Here is a 19332-nt window from a genome sequence, read left to right on the forward strand (position 1 = left end):
TTTTACTCCCAAAAGAGAAAAAAAAACCTATTGCAGTAATTAGTAATTTCTAGCTAGATCGACCTAATGTTATATATAAGGTTGATTTAGCTTCTGATGCGATCGAGCAATATTTGTTTAATGAAAATTATATTCTCATACTCTGGCTCCAATCGAAATCGTTGTGCCATTTGTTCCAACTTTTTTTGTTTTTACCTGCGTAATAATGGACCAATGGGTGATAATATAATACAAAAATAAGAGAAATAATTAAAAAAAGTCTTTTTTTTTTTTGAGAAATAGATAGCACGCTACCCGCTTTGTTTATTTCATTTAGAAATAAACTTAGCTGGAAATGTGCATCAACTCGGATTCGAACTTGGGTTTCGGGTACCAACCACCAAACCCTTTGTCACTTGCTCTAGGGATGGTCAGTTATATATATAAAACACATTGTTTTGGTTATTAGTGTAGTTTAAAAATAAAATATAAGGAGATATATATATATATGTATATTTAGCTAGGAATACTCTGCAAGTAAACGAGTCCGTTTACTCTCGAGTTGTTTTCGATGATAGAGCTTTCAAATTGACGATCGGCTCCGTTGAACATGATTTGTATTTAATGGTGGATAAGAGACGTTTTCGGTTTAAGGTGAAAGATATCCAAATCAATTAAATTTTTGTTAGAAAATTCTTTAAACTATTTAAAACAATGATCTTACTCTTGATCTTGATTTACAAGACTCCTACTATCATTTTTTAAAGAATATTCATTTTCAGCCATTCATTTTTCTATCGCTAGATGGATATAAAACAATATCGAAAGTGCGTGAAATTTGATTTCTAGGTAGTTTAAATGGTTTTAGTATCATATTTACGGAGGCCGATCGTCAATTTGAAATCCCCCCTCCTGCCCCCTTTCCCCCCCCCCTCCTTCCTCTCCTCTCTCTCCCCGCTCTCCCCCCTCTCCCCCCTTCCCCCCCTCTTCCCCTCTCCCCCTCCCCTCCCCACTTCCCCCTCCCTCCCCCTCCTATACCACTCGCCTCTCGCCCCCCCCCCCTCCTCTATCATCGAAAACAACTCAAAGTAAACCGGGCCTCGTTTACTCTCGAGATATTTCTAGCGCAACTATTATATATATATAATTTATAAATATTATATATATATATAATATTATTTATAATAATATAATATAATATATTATTATACTGTGACATCATAAGAATAATATTACAGAAACATGCTTTGCCAGCTAAATGCCATTACCCAACCCAATTCACATGCCTTTGTTTTCTTCTCGACTCTTGTAACACACCTCTGGCACACAATTAAAATTTAAGTTTTTCTTTTTTGTGTGTGTGTGTGTATTTGTCCCTCAATTTGTTATATATTGGATATTAGTACTCAAAGTAGATGTTATTATTTAAGATAAGTACTAATTAAAAACTTCATTCTCTAATAATTTAAGATTTTGAAGAACAATTAATTAATACTTGTTACACTCTTTAACATGGTGTCAAAGAGCAATGTCCTGAGTAAAAGCTTGCTTGATAACACTTAGTTCTATTTAATTATCTTTCATCAAACACTTGAACGATTTTTTGCGGTAAAAGATCTTCTTATTTATTTTATGTTTGTCACTAAAAAAAATTGAGATGCCGTAGAAATATGTATTACATATATATTAAAAAAAATAAAAATTGAGATGTGGTTCAACCTGTTCTTCATTTTTCCAGCTTAATTATCAAAATTGCAGGAGAAAAAAAAAGATTTCTTAATTAAATTTGGTGATTTTAAAGTCTTATACCATTACATACATAATATCCGGTCAAATGGTTGTGTATGGATAGCATTGCTCAAAGTTTATAGTGTGTCTCGGTATATTTTAATTTTTCTGAAGAATCTAATTAGTAACTAAATAGTAAATAAATAAATATCAAGGGACATATACGTAAAAGGCTGATCCCTTCCCCATGCTATAAATACTTCACCTCGCCACCCTGCGTAAACCACCACAAACTCTTCAACACCTCCTCCTACTAAGTGTTTGAGAAGTGTTCGGCCATGGCCGCTGCTGCGAGTCCTCCTGCGTCCTTCGCCCTCTTCCTCGCCCTCAACCTCATCTTCTTCACCCTCTCGTCGGCTTGCGGCACATGTCCCCCGGCTCCGAGGCCTCCGAAGCCGAGCCCGACCCCTGGCGGTGGCGGTGGTAGTGGTGGCGGTGGAGGAGGAAGTGGTGGCAGCGGTGGCGGAGGAAGCGGCGGCGGTGGAAGCGGTGGCGGTGGAGGAGGAAGCGGTGGTGGTGGAAGCGGCGGCGGTGGCGGGGGCGGGGGCGGGGGAGGGAGCGGCAATTGCCCGATCAACGCACTGAAGCTGGGGGTGTGCGCGAACGTGCTGGGGCTGGTGAATGTGACGGTGGGCGCCCCGCCGAGGGTGCCGTGCTGCTCGCTGCTGCAGGGGCTGGTCGACCTGGAGGCGGCAGTCTGCCTGTGCACGGCGATCAGGGGGAACATCCTCGGCATCAACCTCAACCTCCCCGTCGACCTCAGCCTCATCCTCAACTACTGCGGCAGGGGCACTCCCTCTGGTTTCAAGTGCGCTTAATCAATCAATCAATAACTCGTGGAAATTTATTTCTTATTTCTCTGTGCGCGTGTTTGTGTGTGTGTGTGTGTGTGTGTGTGTGTGGTTTTTAATTATGGTTTGATTTGTTGTTGTTGTTGTTGTTGTTGTTGTTGTGTTTGTACTACGCACGTACGTCGTAACAAAACTAGATCGAGCACTGCTGCATGCATGCATTGGGTACGTACGTGCTTTTGTTATGTGACTGATTTGTAAGACCATGAATAAAAATTAAGTTTCTTATCGGATTCTTATTACTTGTTGGAGTTACCATAATATTAATAGGATATATATTAATTTGTTTCTAAAATTCTTTCTGCATGCATGCATGCATGCATTTATATTCCAGTTATCACTAGAACCACCTCGCTTCTGACCGGCAAACACGTTCTCTCACACTGCATGCCTTTGCTTCTTACCTGCAGCATCGATCTCATGTATAGGTTGTTCCATCAAAACGGCTAAGCGAGGCTCGATATCTATTCAGATCAACGACTAAAATCTGACCGGCAGTTTCTAGCGCAAGTGTAAAAAACTATTCACGACTCACATCCCATTCGAGTTCCTACCAAAGTTTAAAACTTCCACATGTGTAAAGAACTGAATCGAAAGGTTTAATTGCTCCCAATTTGCATCTACGATAAAACCAACCAAATCTTCTTCAACCGGAGGATAAAAAGAAACAGATCAATTAAAATGCAACACATGTTCAAGCAATAGATCGCGCCCCAACCAATAACTAGTGTGGAAAAGTTAAATTTTATTGTAATTAATGATCCCTCTTTCTCCAAACAGTAGCTTGTACTCTATTAAACTATTTAGTCACGTGATTTTCTTTTTTTTCATTTGACAAACTAGTCGCATGAAATGTCCTGTTGTTTTTCTTGTATCTATGCATTTTCTCCAACATTCTCCTGAACCCATACTGTAGAACAGGTACGTGTCGCATTTAAATTCAAACATAAACATATTGCATCAACTTTAAGAAGCCAAATAAATCAAGTTTATAGATAATGCTCCAAACTTACCCTGTGGAACCTTCTAGGGTGCAATGAAGAATCATATCAATGCATCATGACTCTCTAATGAAAGAAGTTGCATTTTAAATAGAAGGTTGGTATGTTCCATAGTTTGTAATATTTCAAAACCCTTAATTACACTATACTATACTATACTTTAGTGTTATTTTTACTTATTATATTACACTATATATATATATATCTTTTTAAGGGTACTATTGTATTATTATAGTTTATCAATTTCTATACAGTATTTTAAATTTATTTTTATCTTTCTATCTTGTACTATTTTATTTTCTTATAAATATCACTAAACTATTTCTACTTGCAAAATCTCTACATTTCTATTAACAAATATAATATTATAGACAAAATATAACAACTTTATTAGGAGACACCGATTAAATAATAAAAAGATAAGTGAAATCTTAAATAATTTTACTTCACTAACACCTTTTACAGCCACTCAACTTAAATTCCAGGATAATAATTTGAATATTGTAAATTAAAATATTAAAAATTTATGAAATATTACAAATTATGAAACAAAGGCTTCCAAAATATTGTGCCATGCAGGCCTGCAACCAAAAACACATTATAATCCTATAATAGCACAATCCAATGGTCAACTTTTTCGAAAATAACAAAATATAAAGAGGAACTGAATAAACCCTAGAAAGACCTGGGATGGAGAGTTCTAAGATTACGATTTTTCCTTTTTTCTTTTTTCTTTTCTTTTTTGTGGTTGCAAATTTAGCATTCTCAACTAAATGCCACGGGGGAAATTAAGAAAAACCATTGAGGAAATTATTATCTGCACCTGGCTTATAAATACATCTCATACACTACACTACTAATACGCACCCTATCTATAATAAATACTAAAAATAAGGAGTAAACTCATTAAATGCTTTCTACGATATTTAAAATGTTTACAAGTCAAAAATTACAAATTTTACCTACGAATTTCTTACATTTAACAATGGATCTTTCTCTGCCGCTAAATCTTGAGACTACTAGTTTAACTTTAAATAGTTTACATTAAAAAGAAATTCGTTGTTTGCGAAAACATAGCTACTTTGGAAATTTTAGAAAGTTAACAAATGGAGAGTTGGGCTAGAATACTATTAATAATATTTGCCCCCTTTTGCTATTAAATTTTTAGCATTTGGTTCAGTTTCTTTAATTATTATTAATCATTAGATTAAATATTATAATCCAGTGAAAACCACTCAACTCTAAGAGGACCACTCAATTCTAAGGGACTAATATCATCCTAACCCTACAATTTCTTATCCAAGAGTTAAAAACTTTATAGCAAAAGAAGCCAAATAATATTAATAGTATTTCAGCCCAACTCAAAAATGGATATTCAATATACCCTTAAAAAAAGAATTAAAAAAATTATAAGCCAAGATTATAACTCCTTCATATCCAGATATCTTAATTGTCTAACAGAACCAAAATGACACCCAATAAAAATTAAAGTAACTAACAGTCTCTAGCACAAGTTATAAAAGGGTTGATAGTTGATAGCCAACGTCTCAAGAATTCTAATTGATTCATATTTTCAGCTAAATTTATTTTTTTAAAAAATAAACAAAGCAAATAGCAGCATACCTTTCTCTAAAAAAAATTAAATAAAAATAAAATAAAAGCAAGTTGAAGATTTGGATCACGTTAGGTGAAGACTCCCTTGTACAATATATAAATTCTTTATTTCTATCCAATATGAGATTCCCAGTAAATGCTACTAGAAGAAAAATAAATAGCAAATAGCAAATTTCAAGAAAAAAAAAAAAAAAACAAAAAAAACAAAAAAAAAAACAATTAGTTGGTTGGTAAAAATACCCCTACAAATTTACAACTACATGTAAATTAGGATTAGAATTAGAATTTCAGTTTCTCTATTCAAGAGTAAAACTAAAAGTACTTCGAAAAGTAAAGAGCAATGCAATCTGTATGCTCAAAAAGTGAATATAAATCTTACATTAATTCATTCAAAAGATTAATATTTCGCACTTATTTTATCATTTTTTTAAAACATTAAAAATCTAAAAAGAATTATTTAAACAATTAAAGAGAAGGGTATAAAAATATACATTCACTTTTCGAATGGACAAATAACACCTTACAAAAGAATACAGGACAGTTTACTTCCCCATCCTTTTTACCATTAAGGCACCCGAATTATCGACCGACATTATTAAACATGATTTAGAGATTCTAGACTATCTGAACTTTATAAAAACTAAATTTCATAACATTTCGGTATTTATTTTCTTAGTAGTCAAGCACTCACAAACATAGCGATTTATAATGACTAATATAAAATAAATTTGCGATCACTTAATTACTAGAAAAACAGTGGTGCAAAACTACACAATTAGATTTCTACTAAGTCGAACGGTGCCAATTGTTAATTCACATCACAATCTAATTAAAGAAATGAAAAAATATATATATTAATATAATATTACGACACCATTCTGTGACAGCAATAATAAAGAATTTTCGGGTACGATTCTCATTCACAAACCAACAATCCAACAAATATGAAACTGAATCACAGATTCACAGGAGAAGATCCGGGGCTCTGGTTGATCGGATCAAAGGAAATAATATTAAAAAAAAGGCGTCATTAGTGTGAAAAGAAGAACAAATTGATAACAAACCATATTAAGACAAAGTTTGGCACCAAAATCAGGTTGGATATTCTTCCTTCTGAAGTAAAAAAAAATATATATCAAAGGTTTGAGTCTCGTGACTCTCCCACAACCAAGAAAGCCAAAGAAGCTTGACTGGTTCCTTGTCTTGTAAATATAGTTTAGGGTTTGTTGGGACACATTTCTGTATAATTAGGGTTTAGATTAGAAATTTGAGTTAGCATATAGTTTAAGAAGTAGCAAGTACTGGTATGCAAAACTTAAATATTTTAGATGATGGAGTATGAAATCAACGAACGACACCATTAAACAAATTTAGAGTATTTGAACTTCCTCATAACCAAATTTTCTCATTTTTTGACATCAGTTATCAAGCAATGGAGTGGTATCAGAATTGAACAATTTCCACAGCCTACATAAAGTATTTTCTTGTTTAAGCTAGATGAAGATCTTCAATCTTGATTTTGATTTGAACAATCCTATCTTTTATATTCTGAAAGTTGTTCAATTCTGGCCGTTCACTTTGAGACTACTTAGACTACTTGATCAGCTAGAAAATAAATTATCAAAAGTGATGAAATTTGGTTTTGAAATTGTTTGTGTCCAAATCATGCTTGACGGTGTTGATTGTCAATCTAAGTACCCCATCATTGAAAGTAACGTAAAGGAACCCAGGACTTACTGCTCCTGAAAGTATTCCAGTTCAACCGTGTTAGATGATATTATACTACTCTAAAGAGAGAGAACATGTTTGCATACTAGTGGTAAGTAGGAAGAATCAATAGAGTAGGTTCAAATAAATGGATTGAAATTACCCCAATATTACGTAGTATATTAGTGAGGTTTGGACAGGATTAGGACACGGTGATGGCCAATCCGAGTTTCTTGAATCCGACCAAGATGGCGAAGTACCTGAAGAGAAGAAGCGAATCATGTAAAAAGGGGCACTAGTAGAGAAAGAATGCAACAGTTATTACAGATGCTTTGACTGGATTTATTTTCCTTTAGGGCACGTTTGATTCACAGTTTATAATACTCTAATAATTATCCATATTTTCACGATTTCCTGAAGTCAAGTTTAGCAAGGATTAAGACAGGATGTGGTTCTCTATTGATTTTTCGTTCTATCGACATTAGCAAACGGTTTACCATAGGACATACTAACTTATGTAAAGATTGATTTTTCATTTTCATAACAGCTTATGCAACAATTTTACCACTTCAACTTGATATCGAGAAGCACTGAATTGTGAACTCTCCTCCACCAACTTTTTTAAAAACTTCTCCATAGCTAGGGACTTACAATAGGATCCGTACGCAAAACCGAACAAACCAATTAGAAATCCGGCCTTTTTATATGATGATATAAAGTATATAATTAAAGTAGTCACGTTTTTCGTTTTTTTCCTTTTTTGTTGTGGTGCAGTCCTTCTGTGTGTAGAACATTGGCTCGTGCGTCCAATGGGTGCACCTGACTGTCCCCAGTTGAGTTGGAACAGAAATCACCAACATTCATTGGTGCAATTCAAGCTGGATAGTTGTAAAAAATGTTAGTAAAGTAGTGGAATCATTATATACTAGTTAAGGAGCCCTCGCGATGTCGCGGGAAGACAGTACAATAGTAAATTATTATAACTATTAACTATTAACTGTTAACATTGTTTACATTATTTACAATAGTACATTATTATAACTATTAATTATTATAGCAACGAACACAAAACTCCGTATGAGAATACGTGATCTTAAAAATTTGGTTTCTAATATTAACGTGGAGAATGGACCTGACGAAATTTGGTGGCAATGGAACTCAAAGGGACAGTTTACACTCAAATCTATGTACACCATGCTAAATGATGGAGGAAGAAGAGATACACAGCTAGGGAAGTTATGGTGTTTGAGAGTACCATTAAAAGCAAGGATTTTTCTTTGGGTAGTACTCAAGAAAAAATCCCCTACAGCGGACAATTTATCTAAGAAAGGTTGGACGGGGAACCTATCTTGTGTGTTCTGTGGATCCTCTTTAGAGACGGTAGATCACATCTTCACAGGCTGTATTTTCAGTAGATATCTTATGCTTATGGTGATGGTTGGTGAAGGGGATTTGGAGTGTACCCTTAGTGAAGATGTTCGGGAAGTTTGGAAAAGGGCAACTTGGGATGATTGTAATAGAAAAAAGGTGACGAGAACACATTTACTTGTAGCTTACTGGTGGGTAATATGGACTGAAAGGAACAATTATATTTTTAGAGGGATCAATATTGAACCATTGGTGGCAGTAAATAGGATCAAATCGCTAGCAAAGCAATGGAAGGATTTCTAGTGGATTGTCATAATTTACATTAGCTAGTATTTTTTTTTTTTTTTTTTTTAATCGGACCTTGTTCAGTTGTTTGGGACGTTTATGATTCTCGGGGCCAGTTGCCCTACTTCTGTAGCTCAGTTCATATTCGCTATGAATAAAGCAGGTAGCAAGTCTACCTTTCTCTCAAAAAAAAAATATTATTTTTTTCTATTATGCATTAATAATTTTAAATATTATTTATCTCAGTATTGAATAATTAAAAATTAAAGAATGAAATTAAAGTATATTTATTTCTAAAAATATTTAAATCTAATAAGTAAAATGAATAAATCAATTTAAAATAAAACAAAAGCTCATTACAGTATTAAGAAAGATAAATAATATTTTTCTATTATCATCAAGACAGAATTTACAAAAAAAATAAAAAATTAAGTAAAGTGAAAGTACTATCTTTGGTATTCTTAGCGACAACGTCTTCATTGTACCCTCATTATCAGAAGCACAAAAAATAAGAGTAATCAAAATCATTCGAAATCAAAATAGATATTTTTTACACTGTAAAAAAACTCAACTACCAAATATTATATTATTATATAAATTAATCCTTAAAAAATTGTTTGGGAACTAAAGTGAAAAACATGCAAAGTTTAGGGATTAGGAACCAAAATAAAATAGCGTGGAAAGATTGGGACCCAATCTGCAATTAACTTTTTAAAAAATTGATATGGGCACCACAATCCCCCAAAATAAGGGGAGGTCCTTTTTAGGTTCCAAATTAGTGTATTTATAAATTATAAATAAATAAATATAAATAAATTGAAAAAATTTTAAAAAAAAGTGTAGTGTGAGAGAGAGTGAGAGAGAAAAAAAATAAAAAAAAAAGTGGGCCCCACAGGGTCTCCCCAAACCAGGGGAGGCTTCTATGAGGTTGTCAATTCATAGTTATATAAATTCCTGCGTGGTAAGAATACTAGATTTACTAGATTTTTATGGGTTAAGAGGTTTTTTCATTACATACTTGATGGAAATTATTAGTCCAATAATAAAAATATACGTGTTCTTAACAACCTTCTAAGCCAAGTGGCTTAATAAGTTGGTAACAAATTTCTAGATATGAATATAAAGAATACAACATTCTCGGAATATTACAAATCTTGAACCCAACGGCTTCTTAGAGTTATTCTGATACTTACAAGTCAAATAAGTATTCAAGCCAGGATTTCTTGGTTAAATTGTATCTACCCAGCTAAAATACAAGATTTATCGTGCCAGTCGGCATGGTTTAGCAAGGCCAGCACATACTGCCCATGCTGGCCGTGACTGACCTAAAAAGGGGTGTGTTTGGTTTGGAGACATGTCAGCATGCCGTGTTGTCTCGATGGCTCACTAGTATGCCTTGTGGTAGCGACACGACAATACTAAGTTAAATATGTTTACAATGTAAAATGCTAGATGTTCTATTAAATTGTATAACTGATTAAAAAAAAAAGAGAGAGAAAGTGACAAACAATTTAATTGATGAGGCCAACAATTAAATCAAATAAAGTGAAATAAGCACTTTGTACATTTAATTGTTGACACTAGAATTTGACTAGACATTTATCTCTTAGAATAAGTAATAGAAGTAACGTTGTGGACTAGGCTTGAAACTAATAAAATCTATAAATGATACCTAGAAGAAAACAATTACCATGAGTACTTGCTTAAACTAATAGTCCCTAGTGCAAAATTAAACTTCAGAGAGAGGAGGGAGAAAATAATAATAATAAATTCATTAATATATGTTAACTCTAGCATTAAGCGAACAAGTTTTTCTTGGACGATTGATATTCAAAGATCAACTTTCCCTCCACTTCGTTGAACCATATTGTAGATACAATACTTCTACCTCCTAGTATGACATGTATGGGGGATGAATGTAGAGATGTAAAACAGGACAGGCGGCCCACGGCAAACTTCTGGGTCGTGCTGGGCCTCTCTTTAGGCCCGATGGCCCGGCACGGCCTGACCCAAAACGGACCTGGACCTTGCCCTGAGAAGAGGCCCGCGGACCGACACGGCACGGCCCGCGAGTCAGCGCAGTTGCATTGGGCCTTGGGGTCCAGGCTCTTGGGAAGAAATACTTCCCCCTTCTCCCCAGGAGCTCTCTTCCTAAGGTCTGCCACCACAGAGCTTCGGGGGGAATGATTTTTGGTCCAATGGACAAACAACTTTGGCCCATTCAACCAAAAATTCATTTTTTTTTAAATATAATTTAAAATTTTGTTAATTTTAAATTTTTTTTATCAAAATATCAATTCAAATAAAAATAATTTTTGTTCTTATTTTTAAATTTTTTTATATTTTAAAAAAATTAAAAAATAAAAATGTAAAGGGCGGGGCCCGAGACTTGTTAGCTCCAGCCCACATTTGAAGCCGGACCGGGCAAGGCCGGTTCCTTGCCCGCTTCGGCCGAGTAATGTGAGCTCACATTGCACGCCAAAATGAATGCTAAAAGAATGGTCCTAGTTTTAAAGAACTAAAATTCAAGAATGATAACTAATAATTTGGTGAGCGGCAGCTAGGAGTGAGAGATCCTAAGATTGACAACTGTTACATGTTAAATCATCAACAGACTATCACAGAGCAGTTTCAAAGGAAAAACAATCAACCTCTGCTACTGTCAAAAAAGAAAAAAAAAATTCTGACAGACTCAAATTACCTAACTCTTACATTCTAGAGAGCATTAATAGAATGTTGATAGATAGGGTAAGAACCAAGAAGAGAGAGATACGAGAGGAAACCAAAAGGTTGCCTGCATCGCATCATCACATGAGTATATTTTTTATGTTTAAGAGACTTTGGTAAAGCCTAATATAGAGTCATATGGCATTTTCTGAAAAATACTATCTTGGTTGTCTTAATTATTTAAGATTTAGCAAAGATTTTCTAGCATCAATAACCGAGAGTAGGAAAACAAGAAGTACGTTGAGAAGGATAATCTATACTTACAGTTAGAATCGCTTTGCCCGTGTTGTCAAGTTTTAGTCCCGGCCCTTTTATGTCGGCTTCAAGGAAAAAATGCTTGCCTTTCACTGGTTCAGCCATAGCAATGTCTCTCAATTCCTGCATCGAAATAACACACTCGACCGTCATTTTTTTTGGTTAGAAAGTGCATTGCTACAATTATTCAAGTACATCTAGCTTTACCATGATCAAGAATCTCATAATATATGCATGCCTGAGCAGCAATAAGCCAAGAAAGAGAAGGTTTTACGGAAAATGAATCTAACTTACCAAAGCCTTTCCCCAAGCATCTTCTGCCAACTGCACGAACATGAACAGATGCAGCTCAAGATGGATCATCTATAAATACTAAAGCTGAAGAAACGCAAACCTTTTTCTTTGGGCATGAAATAAGATGAGCATTTGCATCTGCATAGGTAGCCACCTCATTAATAGCAATGTTAACCTTCTCCAACGTGAGCCTCCCCCTCATATAACTGCAGCGACCAAGAATGAGAAATAAGCTCAGAATGAAGGAAGGCAACTATAGCAAGAGTTTCTATCATTAATTTCTGCTTTATTAAATCATATTATCATCTATTGCTCAACATGATGACTACAAATGAGCTTCATCTACATGACAGTAAGATTAAATGTGGAGTCTGTTGCACAAGTATTAGTCTAGGAACAACTAGGAAAAAAAATATAACTATACGTAACAACAGCTAATCCTTCAAATACTATACCAGGAACTCGGCGCACTTAAATGCAGTTAAATGTTACTCAAAGTTTTGATTCCACAGGATCAATTATATAAAGCACGATAAACAATCTAGCGATGAACTTCTTAATTTTTCCTCTTATCACCTCCCGTGGAGAACTTTTCGAGAAGGGTTACATGCTTAGCATTGTCTGACATCAAGGGGAAAAGAGAAAAAGAATACCAAATAGGCACAATTACGAAAAGGGCAAATTCGAAGGATTATCTGACACTTCAAAATTTTTTAAAATACTTGAATACTCGAGGGAAACTTGAGGGATACACAAGGGACAGTTTGCAAAAACCGGGTGTTCTTTTGGGGGTCTAATTCTGGACTGAATCAATTTTAGGTGGTTCATATCAATATATTGTTATGCAAGTAATCTCGCTAATGCATTTGGATGACTTTTGCATCATGAATTCATGGTCGATAAAATTATAGATTGAGGTTGGTCTTATTAAATTTCTTTTCCTGATTGTGAGTGTTAAAAAAATTTAAAAGCGTTTGCGTTAGACGAGGGGATTATATGTTGAAAAACAGGGATTAAAGGTTCTATACTCCTTAGAAATCATAAAGATTTCTAATTAATTACGCCTAAACAACCTCCGATTAAGCTGGCCAATTATGATAATTAGCAAAACAGAATGCATTTCTTTTATTACTCTTGTACATCGGTGTATAAAATTAATACAACTGAAAAAGAGAAAAAGCGACAATTATCATCTCTCTACTTCTTTCCTCTTCAAGGTATTTCTCCAAAACAATGTCGGCCATGCATCATGCATAAGCTTTCTTTGGTATTTCATCGAGCATTTGACACGCACACAAGTAGTGTGCAAATTGCCTTTGACATTTCATCGAATACTTGGCACGCGTACATGAACAATGCAGCATGCTCAAGTTTCATTTGACATTCTGTGATATGCACACCATTTTTGGCATTTCATCGAACGCTTAGCACGCGTACATGAACAACGCGCTATGCACAAATTCTGTTTGGCATTTTGTCTAACACTTGGCGTGTGCACATAAATTATCCATCATGCACAGCTTGTTTTTGACAAAAGCTAATTCAAAATAGCGGCAATCAATAATTTGATTGGAGCTTTCCGTCGACGGCTAAGCGTCGAACGGATAGTCGTCGTCGTTGTCGTCATCTACCGCTGACGGCTAAGCGTCAAGCGAATGATCATCGTCGTCGCTGTCGTTGTCGTCGTCTACCGCCGACGGCTAAGCGTCAAGCGGATCGTCGTCGTCGTTGTCGTCGCCTACCGCCGACGGCTAAGCGTCAAGCGGATCGTCGTCGTCGTTGTCGTCGCCTACCGCCGACGGCTAAGCGTCAAGCAGATTGTCTTCGTCGTTGTCTACCGCCGACGGCTGAGCATCAAGCGGATGATCATCGTCGTTGTTGTCGTCGCCACCTTTACCGCCGACGGCAAAGCGTCGAGCGGATCGTCGTCGTCGTTGTAGTCGCCTACCGCCGACGGCTAAGCGTCGAGCAGATCGTCGTCGTCGTTGTCGTTGTTGTCGCCTACCACCGACGGCTAAGCGTCGAGCGGATCGTCGTCGTCGTCGTTGTTGTCGCCTACCGCCGACGGCTAAGCGTCGAGCAGATCGTCGTCTCCATCTACCGTTGACGGCTGAGCGTCAAGCGGATGATCATCGTCGTTATTGTCGTAGCCACCTTTACCGTCGACGGCGAAGCGTCAAGCGGATCGTCGTCGTTGTTGTTGTCGCCTACCGTCGACGGCTAAGCGTCAAGCAGATCGTCGTCGTCGTTGTCGTTGTCTACCGCCGACGGCTGAGCGTCAAGCGGATGATCATCGTCGTTGTTGTCGTCGCCACCTTTACCGCCAACGGCGAAGCGTCAAGCGGATCGTCGTCGTCGTTGTTGTCGCCTACCGCCGACGGCTAAGCGTCAAGCAGATCGTCGTCGTCGTTGTCGTCGCCACCTTTACCGCCGACCGCTAAGCGTCAAGCGGATCGTCGTCATCGTTGTTATCGGTGCAGCAACAGCAGGCGGATGGCCACCTCCTTGGTCGATGATGACGCCACACTAGCAAAAGAGAACGTGCACCAATCCGGGATCAACGACGACGGGGCAACGGCTGTCAGCAAAGGCGTCGGAATGGCGACGAGCGGTCGTCTTTTCTTGGTTGACGATGACCCGGCGTAGTAGCGGTTGATGACGGCATGTATAGCCCGGTGTGCATAGAAAGCTCGATGTATGAAGTGCCTTGATTAGGAGAGAAGAGAAAAAAAAAAAAAAAATTGAAAGTGAGAGGATCTAAACCCACTTTTCTATTTGGCCCTTTTTTTTTAATCCAAGTTTCTTTTCTCCTTTTTTTTTTTGAGTAGAATCCTCCCTTTTTTTCTTTGTTCATTTCTCTTTATATAGATAGAGGGTGGTGGAGGTTTATGGTGAAGAGAAAAATAAATGGTGGAGAAGTGGAGGGAATGGTAGAGAAAGTGGTAGAGAAGTGGAGGGAATAGTGGAATGATGGAGAAGTGGGAGAAAATGGTGGAGAAGTGTGGAGAAGTGAGGTACATGGTGGAGGATGTGATGGAGAAGTGGTGGAAATGGTGAGAAAGTGGAGGGAATGGTGGAGAAAGTAGTAGAAATGGAGGGAATGGTAGGAGATAGTGGAGGAGTAAATTTAGGGAAGTGATCATTTTTTTTTTTTTAACACTGATGAGCAATGCTATACTGTATTTATTTCTTTGCACAAGTTTGTGAGTCTATTGCTTTATGCTATCTAGTTATATGAACTATTTTTCATTTATGTTGCCATATATAATAATAATATATACGTTAAAAAGAATTATTATTGTATCCCCATGTATTGTATTAGTGAATTTCTGACTTCTTTGTATCACACATCTGTTTTCATGGTGCATCCATATCACACCAGTACAATGTAGGGGTTAATTGGGCCTTTTCAGTCAATTACTCCATTCCTGTCAATATATAGGATTCTGTCATGTTTCTAGATGAGGCCATAGTGTATCAACAATACAAGGCTACTCTTTCCTAATCTCAATTTTCCTTTCACTTGAGCACATCTTTTTCCAGTTTAAAGTTTTTAGCAATCAGAATGCAATGGATCATACACTCTCCAAAGTGGTTGTGCTAGCTGTCATTCAAGTGGTCAGTCGTACCATAGAAGTGCTCTGGCCATACCACCAGTAAGAGACGGCCAAAGAGCTCCTAGGTTAGCATCTAATGTACCTCTAACTCTGATCACACTACTAGGGCTAAAAGGAATTATATATATAACCTTGGATTTATAAGACTACAAAATATCTCAAAGTTCATGAGTACTGCTGCACTATGAATCTTGTTGAGGCCAACTTCTCTAACTAATACAACATCCTATCTAGAAATCCAATGAGGCCCCAAAATGCTATAAGGTTATTCTATTATTTACAAAAATATCTTGAACAAGATCCATATGCTGCGCCATTGATTCTACACACTAGGTCCCCATTAAACACTGTTACAGACATCTCGAATGAAGTCCGTTAAAAAGTAGTGACAATAATGTTTTGGACGAGGTTCAAGAAACTTCACCAACATCTCACTTTTCCAGGAAAAAAAAAAAAAGAAAAATAAGTGGGGAGGAATCACCAAGATCTCAAAAGAAAATCAAGATAATGCCATGTTTGTTCAGAAATATCTCTCTAGTAGCTTCTGCTTGTTTATATTTTGGGTTACTAGTTGCACAATGTGATTCTCTGCTAATAAACTCGTTATTTATAGCTTCATGCACATAACTTTGACTAGTTCTTAACGATATGCTCGAAGATCTTCATTTCAAAAGGGATAAAACTTTTCAATCACTAACAATAAATTAATTCAAGTCAAAACACAAAGAATCTCAAGATGATCAATTTAACCCATAAGAAATGCTTTCAATTGAAATACTGAAGTTCACTGGCAGTCTTAGGATACGATTTTTAGTAGAAGTGCCAATGTTAGGATCTCCCGCTCCTAACTATAGATTTGATACCGATAGATAGATTTAACATCTCTATTGGACGCCTTTCTACCCCAAGGAAAAGAGGGACCTCCTCTTCTAACTTATTATAAGCTAGAAACCATTTAAAAGAACTCACTTCTTCATTAATAAAATTGACCATTCATTACAAAAGAAAAAAGCCGCCTATTTATAGGCCTAATATTATTATAATAATCCTAAGCTGATAAAAAAAAAGCTAAATAAGAATAAAATATATCAAAAGATATTCCTAATCTAGTAGATATCTCAAATAAAATATATTTTTGAACTTATGCGCAAATAATCCTAATCCAATAAGAAAAAGACTGTAAATCTGTTACCGGACTAGGATCTGAGAGTGATCGTAACAGCCAACTATTCTGCCAATCAAATACATAAGAGCCATCAAGGTAATGAAGCCAACAACCATGACTGAAAGTTTGTTTCCACTTTCAATGGTATCACAGCTTTACAGAAACTATTGATATGTCTAACGTCTAATATGGAAAGCACAATGTTTATGTCCTATTTTGGAACATTTTCTGTAAATTTTCACATGCTTTTCATCAGAAATGATTCCTACTTACCATTTCAAATTGATCACATTAACTGTCAAAACAATGCTCGATAGAAGGTAAGGTAGGGGGCTACAGTTCACCTAGAGATAATTCTGTCTCGTGTAGTAAATTTTATCTGCATATAGCACGTTCAGGTTTGCGAGTACTGTTTGTTTAACTACCTGCCAAATCCAGCAGCAGCAGCAGCAGTAACTTCTTAAGCCATAAGACAAAACATTTCATAAATGTGAACTGTTATTATAATTACCTCAAACGTTAGTGTATCTACATAACTATCTCGTAAAAGTGTTGATTGTGCATATTCAAGAACTTTTAGCAGTTTCTACTATGTTGGTTAAACTAACATTTGGCTTATTATATCTTTTCTCTAGCAGAACAAATTGAACATTTGAACTACATTCATCAGAATTCAGGAAGTCATCTGTATGCTATGGAATAATTATCTCCTGCTAGATTTTGGAAATTGTAATAAAGCATTCCAACTTGAAAGCACAACCATGGAACTCAATTTTATCAAGCATCAAAGAAACATAACACAAACAAAAGAAAAGGTGTTCCTACCATATCAAATAAGATGAAACAACATAACTAAAATTAAACGATATGGCAAGTATTATGTACTCACGAGGACAATGAATCAAGCTCCACAGCAGAAATATACCAACGGGGTGCAGAACCTCGGCCCTTCTGCTCAAATAATAATTTACAGATTATTTTGAGACCTATAAATAAAGTTCTATTGGTAATAAATTAATCAAGATATTTGCTTTCTAATTTGAACTTATATACTAGAGTATTTCTTGAAAGCAACAAAAGAGGGAATTCTTTTTCTTATTCTCATGAAAAAAAAAATTTCCTTGTCCTCATGATTTTGCTAGAGAGAGAGCTGAGAAGTGACAGATATCATTTGAAACAAGCATAAGCTTTAAGTAATCGCCATAATTGTAGAAACATGAAAAATCTGTTAGAAGGTTTACATTGTAAGATCCAGCCAGGTTATCCTCAAAATCGCAAATTTGAAACCCCCTGTATATGAATAACATTCCCAATATTTCTTTTGAGAGACAATTCAGGTTAGTACATACTACATAGCAATAAAGTGACCACAAAGATCATTTATCTGATTGTAAGAAATAACACCTATTTGGAAGTTGAGAAGAAAAGCTATAGCTACAATACTAAATACCATCTCTTCTTCTTTTCCTTTCAAAATTTAAACAAAGGTTTAATTTCAAAAAAATAAATAAATACATAAACAAAAATTCCTATGTTATCAATACTAATTGCTATCCCACTCATTCCTTTGGAAGAATCATCTTCTTGGATTTGTTTAATCAGAAGTAAATAGGCAAACAAGTTCAAAATGAAGGATTTGTTTTTAATTAACTAAACAATAAAAATTACCAGTCTACATTTACCTATATGACTGAATATATCTGATTCCAAGTTTCCATCTATCTCACAATGAGATGTACTAATCGAGTAATCGTGCAGAAATATTGCATGCGATTTTAAGAGTTAATCTAAACTACCAATTGGGAATAATCTTTTTTTACTTCTCAAGGTGCCGTTACCTTTGGCGCTGCAACGGGCTCCTCCCTCTGCTTAGAAGCCTCATAAGCTACATCACAATCCGACACCTCCAGAATTGCACTAAAATAGCCTAAAAATTAGATCAATTGCCATCTCCTAAATCGCACAAAAAAAGAAAACCTAATTCAAATAAAAAAAAAAAATCACAATCTCTTCAAACACAATCACCTCGAAGGGTTCCGATCCACTAGGGTTAAGCTCTCGACCATTGCAGCAGGCACGTGAGCGAGCATGTGCTGCAGCTTCCTCTGCTGCCGCTGCGACTGCTCCACGAGCCTCTGCACCCAAATCCAATACGACATCAAAATCAGATTTCGAACATTGTAATTGCATAAACATCGATTTCGATCCGAATCGACTACAAACAAAAAAAAAAAAGAAAAAGGGGCGAACTTTAGCTTTGGGGATTGCGTTCTTCTCCTCCTGCAATCGGCCCTTGATAGCCTCGATCTGCGACTCCATCGCCTTCAGCGTCGCGTCGACGGCCGAGAGGTCAGGGATGGTCGTGGCTGGGTACACTAAAAGGGTGGAAAAAAGAGATCGAAAAGGGGAGTTTATTAGATCAAATTCTAGAGAGAGAAAGAGGGAAAGAGATTGAGGAGGAGGGGGATTAGGGTTTTACTGTTGCGGGCGATGACGAGCTCTTGGAGCTCGGCGATGCGGATGGTGAAGGAGGAGACGAGGTCGTCGAGAGCAGAGCCCGCGTGCTTCGGATCCATGGCGACGGCGACTCTCTCTCTCTAAAATCTCTCTCTTTCTCTCTCTACTCTCTCTCTCTCTCTCTCTCCCCTGCTTTTTTCGAGGTCTTGCGTTTGTGGGATGAA

General features: G+C 36.4%; 2 protein-coding genes across 4 annotated transcripts; one reads left to right on the forward strand and one right to left on the reverse strand.

Annotated features, from left to right (window-relative positions):
- On the forward strand, positions 2000-2860 carry LOC109715615 (14 kDa proline-rich protein DC2.15-like). The gene has a single exon (XM_020240722.1). It carries the CDS (start codon positions 2046-2048, stop codon positions 2583-2585), a length of 540 nt encoding a protein of 179 aa, XP_020096311.1. The 5' UTR covers positions 2000-2045; the 3' UTR covers positions 2586-2860.
- On the reverse strand, positions 6145-19313 carry LOC109715070 (spindle and kinetochore-associated protein 1 homolog). 3 transcript variants are annotated; one of them, XM_020239865.1, is made up of 10 exons: positions 19131-19313; positions 18902-19026; positions 18677-18786; positions 18490-18568; positions 17541-17602; positions 11970-12075; positions 11870-11899; positions 11585-11698; positions 7104-7200; positions 6145-6472 (listed from the first exon to the last, which is right to left on the reverse strand). In XM_020239865.1, exons 1-9 carry the CDS (start codon positions 19225-19227, stop codon positions 7123-7125), a joined length of 801 nt encoding a protein of 266 aa, XP_020095454.1. In that variant the 5' UTR covers positions 19228-19313; the 3' UTR covers positions 6145-6472; positions 7104-7122. The 3 variants fall into 3 exon arrangements, with proteins under 3 accessions (XP_020095454.1, XP_020095453.1, XP_020095452.1); XM_020239864.1 differs by having other exon boundaries at positions 6145-6975; XM_020239863.1 differs by having other exon boundaries at positions 6145-7200.

This window comes from Ananas comosus, linkage group 9, assembly GCF_001540865.1.
Source record: "Ananas comosus cultivar F153 linkage group 9, ASM154086v1, whole genome shotgun sequence".
Taxonomy (NCBI): Eukaryota; Viridiplantae; Streptophyta; class Magnoliopsida; order Poales; family Bromeliaceae; genus Ananas; species Ananas comosus.

What these genes read in the sequence shown, in the direction of transcription:
- LOC109715615 (XM_020240722.1), top strand. Translation starts at nt 2,046, where the DNA reads ATGGCCGCTGCTGCGAGTCCTCCTGCGTCCTTCGCCCTCTTCCTCGCC.
- LOC109715070 (XM_020239865.1), bottom strand. Translation starts at nt 19,227, where the DNA reads ATGGATCCGAAGCACGCGGGCTCTGCTCTCGACGACCTCGTCTCCTCC. An exon ending in AGCCCGTTGCAGCGCCAAAG is followed by an intron (nt 17,603 to 18,489) that starts GTAACGGCACCT and finishes TTATTTGAGCAG; the next exon opens with AAGGGCCGAGGTTCTGCACC. An exon ending in TTTCATGCCCAAAGAAAAAG is followed by an intron (nt 11,900 to 11,969) that starts GTTTGCGTTTCT and finishes ATGTTCGTGCAG; the next exon opens with TTGGCAGAAGATGCTTGGGG.